A 9,291-nucleotide genomic window follows, 5' to 3' on the forward strand; every position below is an offset into this window, starting at 1 on the left:
ACTGAAAAATGGTATAAGTCTTAGCATATTGGATGAACTTATGGGGTGGTTGTTAAGAGAGTACTTACTATAATTTAAGGATGCAAATTAACTAAGTCATTGTAAAGCTTCACAATGAAGCCTAATTTACTGGTAAGTGGTACAAATTTAGCATTTACATTAAACAAACAGAAATAAAGTACTTACTGGTAAATCTGAAAAGATGATTCAACATCATTTGGGCTTGAATTGATATTAGTACTTGTATTAATATAATAAAAAAATATTGAAAAAATAAACAGACCAGTTGATTAAATAAAAACAGTGCAGATATTTGGCCAATGCGGATATTCAGTATTAATCCTAGAGCAATGTAACGGTGGGCATTATTTTCCAGATAGATAGGACACAAATAACAGATATTACACATCAATTAACCTCTAACCCTAACCCTTCGTGGGCGGAGTTTACACCGCACTTATTTTGTGCAATTTCTCTTTGGGTGATGCATCTATTTGGAATACAGCGTTTACCAATGTCAACATTCACAGTAGGTTAATGGACCATATGAACTTATAGTACAGATCATTGAAACAATATAAATCTTGGATAGGAATTCTTGATTAATTAATATAAAATGGAGTACATAATGTACCTTCAACTGGTTTAATGCACAAATTAGGTACAAGGTATTCACATGATTGAGCTTATGTACAAATCCTTTGGTAGTGGATAATAGGTATAAGAATAATTAAAATCAGACCTTTGGCTGAGGTACATGTGTATTCAGTGTTGTTTTTTTGCTTTTAATTGTTACAGCCTGTGCCATTTGAATTGGGAAAATTAGTGCGATAAACCATGAAATTGGGAAAAATAGCGCGATAAACCATGAAATTGGGAAAATTAAGCATTATAAATATGATTATAAGTAACAACATTAAAATTGTTTAAAAGTGCATGTTCAGGTGTTTTTCTAGCCATTTTGGGAAAAGGAGTCTGGTCAAATTCAATTGGGATTGTTTTAATTGATAAAAGTTGCAAATTTGGGAATTATTTATGGACAAAAAGGACTAAATTAAAGTTATATATTTTTCAGGATGTTTAAATAAATAGTTGATATCTAGGGTTAAGAAATAATAAGGCAAAAGAAACTTTTTTCTTAAAAAAAAATGTGTTTTTTGGAAATCAGGGCTTTTTTTGGAAAATTTTGGTCAGCTTTTGGGAAAAAACGTTGATTTTTGCCATTGGGAAGCAGCCGAAAATCGGCTGTAATTTTTGACAAAAAAAATCACTGGTATTTAAAAATTGATATTTTAAACTAAATTGCTAGTCAAAGTAGCTGGACAAATTGGAAATTCAGAACAGAAATTTATGGATTCTAAGAACAAATAAAATTGGTCGATTTTTATGTCAGATTCTTAAGCCTTTTTTTTACCTAAATGTGAACTCAAAAGTGGTACATGTAACTAGGTTTTTAGAAGATATAAATGATCTGGTGACCTAGTTTTTTTTTAAACATGCGACCCAAATTCATATTCATTTATTGCCAAGATTAAAACATTCTGATGACAGAAATTTCTTCAGGATAAAGAAATTGATGCACACTTTAGTCGAAACAAGCTTTTCCTTAAATGTGACATATTGACCTTGTTTTAGGACACACATGACCCAATCAAACAACCATAATTTTTCAGAAACCGTCATTTTTAGCAAAAATAATTATTTTTCCTGACTTAATTTTTGGACATATGGGTTTAGTCCATAATATATATATTTCTTTTTCTATACCTTCAATTGGGAATTTTTAGCTCCAATTAAGGAAAAACATATACTTTTTTCAATTGGAAATGGGGCCAGATACTGGCCCCGATTTTGAAAAAAAACAAAAACACTGCTAAACATCTATGACTGTTGAATTATACCTATGGAATATAATTGTAGATGTTTATATGCCATGGTCATAAGTCTAAACTTTAAAAGATTATACGTTATGAAACATCCTTAACCTTTACCATACCTCGCCCCCATTGTGATTCCAGTAGGGTTCATAAACCTCTAGAATGATGCGATGGTAGGAATAGTCCACCTGGTCCGGCTTGTCTGCAGAAACTTGGAACTCTTCAATCCGAGTTTTATGATCTGCACTGGTTTGCTGCTGCTCATATTCCGTGATAATTGCAGAATAATAAATGTAAAATTTGCGGTTTTGAGAAAAATTCGGATGGAAAGCCATTCCCAACATGCCACGTTCGTCTCCTTTGTATGAAGATGATTGTATATCCGCGCTGATGTCGAGAAACGCTGGTGTTATAAGTCTGCCATCCGGATACATAATGTGTACAATTCCGATTTGCTCTCCGATGAACATTCGTTTAGAGCCATCATTGGCATGTTTCAGAAAGATTGGATTTCTAAATTTAACTTTATCAAAAGGTTCCATACAAAGACACCCTTCCTGACTTACTTTATCTATAGATATATTACCTATAAGTATCGGATTTGTAAGTAATCCTGGGTAACAATAGTCAAGATCTACCAATTTTGTCTCGTTGCAAAAATTTTCCTCTCCCATAGTGATTGCAGACTGAAGTTTGCTGGCTTCTTCCATATAATCGCTACCAACTTCGTTCATATAATACTTCACAATGTTTTTACATTTTGTAAAGAATTCCCCACAGTATCCTCGACAAAGACCAGGAAATGCACGAGGCTTTGGAACCGTGCCGTACGAAATTTGTTCAGCATCGAATATATGCGCCGCATAAGGTGAACACTCTTCACATAGAAAAGTTTTCACATAGTTTTCACAGTCCGTCCACAGTTGCTTTTCAGACGCGGGTACAAGCAGACGAATTCTGTCATACCTTATTTTAAGTTGCTTATCCTGGTGTGGCGTGCAGCAACCGTGGTCCTTGTATGCAGGACAAAACGAAACTGATGAGGCCCGAAATGGTGGCCTAGCGTCCAAACATTGCGGGTGGCCATTGACACCTAATTTCGCGACCATAAGTTGCGTAACAACAAAAAACAACAACAACACGTATCGTTTATACTCATCTCGCGTTCCGCTAGTCATGTTATCTCCACAGCAAGCCTACAGCTACTGGCTAACTCATCATCACGCTAGCGAGCTTTAACGTCTTCAAATGGTAGTACTCGCTTTCACGAGCATGTATCAGACGTCAAACTACCAGATTCGCGCACACGTTACGCACGATTGAATACAAGCTGCTAAAGGCGGTTTCCTATCGACTACCGTGTTGTAATCGGTTTATGTTGTATGTTGTGTGTCACCTTCATTTATAACAAACCAAAGATCTATCGATCAACATTATTGATAGATCTTTGTACAAACGCACTTGTTTAGTTTATGATTTAATATCTGTGTTTCTGTACTGTACAGTCAAAACCTATAACTACACGATTATCTTGTCACTATATACTTATTTCAACATGAATAAGTATTGTCAGAGACGAAGTTATCTACGTCTCTTGTATTGTTCTAATGTTCTTTAACTTTAGTTGCAATACAACTCCCGGCTATTGACCACCCGAGCTGTACATATGTACTAATAAAAAGCCCAGGGATATCAAGAAGAACTAGTCCAACTTGTTGACACTCTCAAATATTAAGCCCCTTTTTATATCGGTAATAATTCCATAGCCCATATAAAAGTATCTCTAAATTATTTGCGCGGCTTATAAATAAGACTACAGAAGAACTAGTATTGTTATGTAAATTAATTTCCGTACCACCGCTGTACGTTTAAACTTTAAACAGAGACGTAGATAACAAGTTATAGTACCACCGCTGTACGTTTAAACTTTAAACATAGACGTAGATAACAAGTTATATACGTCTCTGGTTTATAGGGACCTTTGCACAAATTTTGGCTTGTTTTGAAGTTCGACATTAAATGCTTTAAATTGATAGAGTCTATATGTAAACGACGGAACTAAAAGAGTTCCAGTATAAAACAAAAAAATAATTAAAGAAAGAATAGTGATCATCCCTGAGCTCGAACCACTGACCCTTGGAGTAGAAGTCTAGTGCTTAAACCACTCGGCAATCCGGGCTGACACGTGTGTGTGTATATTTTACACTTAGTATAAGCAATCCTCGTAATGTCACACACAAAAACGAAAGCAACAGAACTTTCCAAAGTATACAATCATTTCGTGTTTGTAACGCTTATCTAATTTTCCGGTTTTTAAATCGTCAACAATATGCATATAATGGATATTTAGAGTATGGTAAATGATCAGTATGACTGTTTCCTTGCAAAAAAAACAAACATTACTACAACGAAACTTTGAAAATCTGAAACTTTTTTCAATTTTGTCAATTTATCATAACGTGAAAACGTCCCTGTAAAGGCTCGATGATATTTCCGTCGAAATTATTATTCAACATGCATTGATTTACATTGGCTGAATCGATACAACGCTACTAACTCTACTGTGGAACGCAATAGGAACTTGCGAAATAAAGATAAATTTATGATTTGATCGAGTGATCACTCGTAATCTATTCATTTATATAACAAATGTGATAGACTTCAACCAACCGTGCCACAAAACATTGTTTTCTGGATTTTAAATCCAAATATTTAAGCATGGCAGTTTTCACGCCAACCAATGTACTGCATCCTATCGCTGTTCTTGCGTTAGTTCGTTCTGGTCCTCTTCCGCTGCTCCGCTTTTCCCGCCAAAATCCGCTTTCCGGCTATGGATTTTCCCGAAGGATAGAAGCCTAAGGGTTAACACCCAACATGTTTCCTGGTGTCTGGAGAGCAACATGTAAATACGCGAGGGTAGACGGTAGATATAATTATTAGAGGCCACCCGCATCAATTCTCATAGAGACCATGGAGCGTTGAAGTCTTCACGAAGGTCACGACGTGCACTTCCCATATGATCCATCAGCAAACTTTCAGTTTTTACGATGCTGTAATAAGTTTCAATGAGCTATTGATCTTTCTCTACATTGTTTCAAGTAGTGTACAGATTGCCCTCCAGTAATCTCCTTCAGAAGATCGGAATTAATCGGGTTATTTATGACCAGACACTCCAAATTTATTTAAAATAAGAAGAAAAATGCGATGTGAATCTTATTTGTGAAATTATATTCCATGATGACGATATTGTCTGCATAAATACATTTAAAAAACAAATCACTGCAAATCAGCCATATAAAAAATGGCTCTTTGTAACCAAAACCCAGATTGATCATATTGAAATTTCATGTTCGCAGCAGTGTGGGCATTCGTTTGAGGGTAAGTTTGTAAACGATTTCTCATATATGCAACATATTTATATTTAAAGCACACCTTTGTTTTCTCCCCTGAACGTTTTTTATATTGGTAAATTGATCATAAAAATTATTGTATTATGACTTAATCACGGATGTCAAAAAAGTCCATCTGCTAGTGGCAATCGAGAGCAACTATTCGATTGCAAACAAGATTTAAAATTAAGTTAAATTCAGTTTATGGTCAATTGGTCTCAAATTTCCGCGCATTTGGATACAGAATAAACAAGTTTTCAGTGATTGTTTAATACTACGGCAGGTATACAGAATATTGCAAAAAAAAATTGAAGTGGTTATTGTACCTAACTGTTATATCAATATTGTTCATATGATTATTGGTTTTATGGGTGTATGATTAGATATATTGCATTTGTTATTTAATTTATATAGGATCTGGCACGAGTTGTCATATCATACCATATTTTCTTAAACGAGTTCAGGAATTTTGCGATTGGTCAATCGAACGAAAATAGGCAAATGAAAACGCTTAAAAAGTATATTACACATGTGTAAGATAAAAGTATTCGTAATGGTTATATTACATGGGAAACAGGGAATGGCATGTGATAAATAACGTTCTTATATTCAGACATAAAGTAAGACACATGCACCGATGATTGCATGCGCTTATTCTACAGTAAATATTTTAAAGCTACGACATGACAAACTGTGGTGGTTGTTATCCGTTATACGTATAAAGGCGAGTGTATGGTAGTGTGTTCAGACGATTGCACTTTCTATTCTAACCACTTTTCATCCATGCGTTTTTTTCCGGTATATTCTTTAATGATATAAACTCACGCCAATAATCCAATTGTCGGGAAAATAAAACATTGTCACAAATATATTTGTATTTATACATTATTTTATACATATTGCTCAGTTAAGTTTAAAAATATTTTATATTTACTCACTTAAAGTGCATTGCTTTTGCCTTTTTGAATGGATACCACGACGGAGTATCTTCACAGTGAGCCTGTCTTTTAACACTTTGTTAATGGATTTCTGTTGGTCTATGACGAAAGCATGTGCCAACTTTTGTACCTAGATTCGTCTTCTATAACCTGGTAAATGAGTGTTTTCAGGTCTTGCGTACTCTTGGATGCTCTCTGTCTCCAGTCACTACTGTATGCGCTGTTTGACAATGTTCTCCGTGGTTGTGTGCATCTTACCAAGCCACTGAGTCGGGAGCTTCTGCTTGTCCTTCCCTTCAGACCAGGAATCACACTGGCCTCTGGTCCCGAGACCGGCTGACATTGAAGATATCAAACAGCTTCTGGAGGGCTGTATTGTTAAGGTATTGGATCATTTAATGTGTGTTGTTGTCTGGGTCTGAATATTTCATTCTGTTCAGTTGTTTGATAGCCTCCTTCATTTCTTCTTGAGTGCTGGAACGTCCGCTTTATGCTTGGGCCAACGCATTTGCGGCTGCCCTTTCTGTCAAGATACTTCCTTCTACTTCCAGTGCTAACTTTTTATTCCTTTTTGATCTCGTCATTTAAAACTTTGGTAACTTTCAACAGCTTGGGATGTCATTTTTCGTGTTTATTTTTGACATTTTTTCTCTCAAGCTCTTTCTTGTACTTTCCAGATTGATCTTCATTTATCGAACTTTCCTTTACTGGAGTTTGACGTTGTTCTATTGACTGGGGTAAGTCTCAGTTTCCTCTCTTGTTTGTGTCAGGTTTTTTGTGCATTTTATCCTTATATCATTGTTGCGTCCAATATAGAGAGTAATTTTTCCTGGACACAGTAGGTATTAGTTCTTTTGCAGCCTTGATAATGCGTCTGTTCACATCTTAGCACTATGTTACCGACATTTCTTCCTTCTTTTGCAAGCTCATGTGTCACATGGTTGGGCACGATGCTAAACGCATCCGATCTGGCATTCTTGTAAGAGTATAGGGGGAGGAGAGTAATGCTGGAGGTGGCGCTTTCAAAGAAAGTACGTAGAATCGGTCAACGGTCCCTTCACCCTAACTGCGAACTAATAGCCCTACTGATGTGTCTATGCAGATACTCTGTGGTGAGGACCAAGTCTGAGGTGGTGGTAGACTACCAGCGGAGGAAGAAGAATTTTAATTGGTCCAGTAGTGTTCCCTGTTTGAAGAAGATGTTTCGGTACTGGGGAAAATTTATGCCAAAGTTTTAACTTTTTTTTTATCGCCGCGCTGTATTCATACAATGTGTGTGTACATATGTTCATATATATATACTCGAGATGAACTCGAAGATGTTTTTTTAAGGATAAATCGGAAGAAAAGTACTAAAAATTTCGGACACTTTAAGTTTTGGTTACTTTTTTAATAGCTCAAAATTTCACAATGTCGAAACCGTATTTTTATCGGACATCCAGATTTTCTACTAATAATCATGACTCTTAATTTACATACTGTTGCATTTAATCAAACGTTTAAAAAATCGTACTTTTTGCGTTGATCCGTTGACACTTTGCTTAAGTGATTTTACAACCCGATTGTAGTGTTGCTTATTTGCTGTTTGTTATTGTCTAGAGCCTGAGAGGGATATTTAATTCACAAGTCCCCATGGGGATTGCTTTTCTAGCACGTTTATTCACCACCGAAGCGTCCTACAAAAATACAATTACAGAAGACCCCTAGTATCTATTTGCTGAACAGGGCAGTTGGCTGGGCTTATCATGCATCTGTGACCAATACATATGTGTCTTGTTCTGAGAAAACTGGGCTTAATGCTTGTGCATAAAGTGCCGTCCCAGATTAGCCTGTGCAGTCCGCACAGGCTAATCAGGGACGACACTTTCCGCTTTTATGGTATTTTTAGTTTGAAGGAAGTCGCTTCTTAACGAAAATCAAGTTTAAGCGGAAAGTGTCGTCCCTGATTAGCCTGTGCGGACTGCACAGGCTAATCTGGGACGGCACTTAACGCACATGTACTATGCCCAGTTTTGTCAGAACAAGACACATATATCCTTTCTTTTAAAATATCCATACCTTAAATTCATGGGAGAATGCTTATTTCATTAATGTTTTTAATGTGGTGCTGCTAATTAATAAGTGTATGTGAACTGGGCTGACCTCTACACTGGAGTGCGTTCGGCGTTCTCTGGAAATAAGCAATTTCACAGCTTGACGAACTTTACGGGTTGAATACTACAATTTCCAGGCAACGCGATTCATTAATTGCAGAAGAAATATTAGTGTTTAATTTTTACATTATTATGGATTATTCAGATTGCAATAAAGAACTTGTAAAGAATAGATCTATAAATAATTTTTATCAGCGCAATCGTTCATTTATCATACATATACTGAGTTTTTGCTAAACGTTACGCCGCGGTGCTCGGTGATTTTGTCGCAGGAACCGTCGTGGTCGGGACGGCGTTGTTCTGTGATAATGTTCCGTTGCAGCCTAAACAGTTGTTTGTACTGGCTTGACATGGGAAGCGTCCTTTGTGATATTGCTTGCTCCGAGAGTCGGTCTTTTTCGTTTTCGGCGTAACTGTCTAACTCAGGTTTTCACCTTTATCGAACTTCATTAACAGCCAATAAGATGTATAAATTAAGGGCTCGCCAGTAGACCTCGAATTGTCGCATTCGTTTAAAATATATAAAATAAACAAAATAGAAAACATTCTGCATTGATCTCAATGAGCTTTAATAAAGCCCCGGGTACACAAGGACATCACAAACTTACACACACATACGGTAGATAATGTTTCGCCCTCAAGCTAAATTGATTATTCAGTTGAAACAGAGACGTTGATATCTACCGGTAGATATATCTACGTCTCTGGATGAAACGATCGTTGTGTTCAACCGATTAATTGTGCTTCATGTGTTATCACATGGGGAGCAACTACACATTAAGACTAAACTAATTGCTATTACTAAGCGGGCCATATTACGGAATATTGTAAAAATGCTAATCTTTGTACTTGAGATATCTGTATGTAAAACTAAATCAAACATATAAAATCGTATCATAATCATTACACACATATCTTATATTTATAAAGACGT

The 9,291-nt window shown here is 36.1% G+C and overlaps 1 protein-coding gene across 4 annotated transcripts in view; it reads right to left on the reverse strand.

The window, feature by feature from the left end:
* LOC127873199 (HHIP-like protein 1) overlaps positions 1-3,663 on the reverse strand; it is a 40,749-nt gene extending 37,086 nt beyond the window's left edge. For 2 of the 4 annotated variants that reach the window (XM_052416954.1, XM_052416953.1), the window contains exon 1: positions 1,997-3,663. In XM_052416954.1, the coding sequence (XP_052272914.1) occupies positions 1,997-3,055 (1,059 nt within the window). In that variant the 5' untranslated portion in view covers positions 3,056-3,663. The remainder of the gene's footprint in view (positions 1-1,996) is intronic. The other 2 variants (XM_052416952.1, XM_052416955.1) reach the window with 2 other exon arrangements.
* Between the last annotated feature and the right edge of the window lie 5,628 nt (positions 3,664-9,291).

Source organism: Dreissena polymorpha, chromosome 3, assembly GCF_020536995.1.
Source record: "Dreissena polymorpha isolate Duluth1 chromosome 3, UMN_Dpol_1.0, whole genome shotgun sequence".
Lineage (NCBI taxonomy): Eukaryota > Metazoa > Mollusca > Bivalvia > Myida > Dreissenidae > Dreissena > Dreissena polymorpha.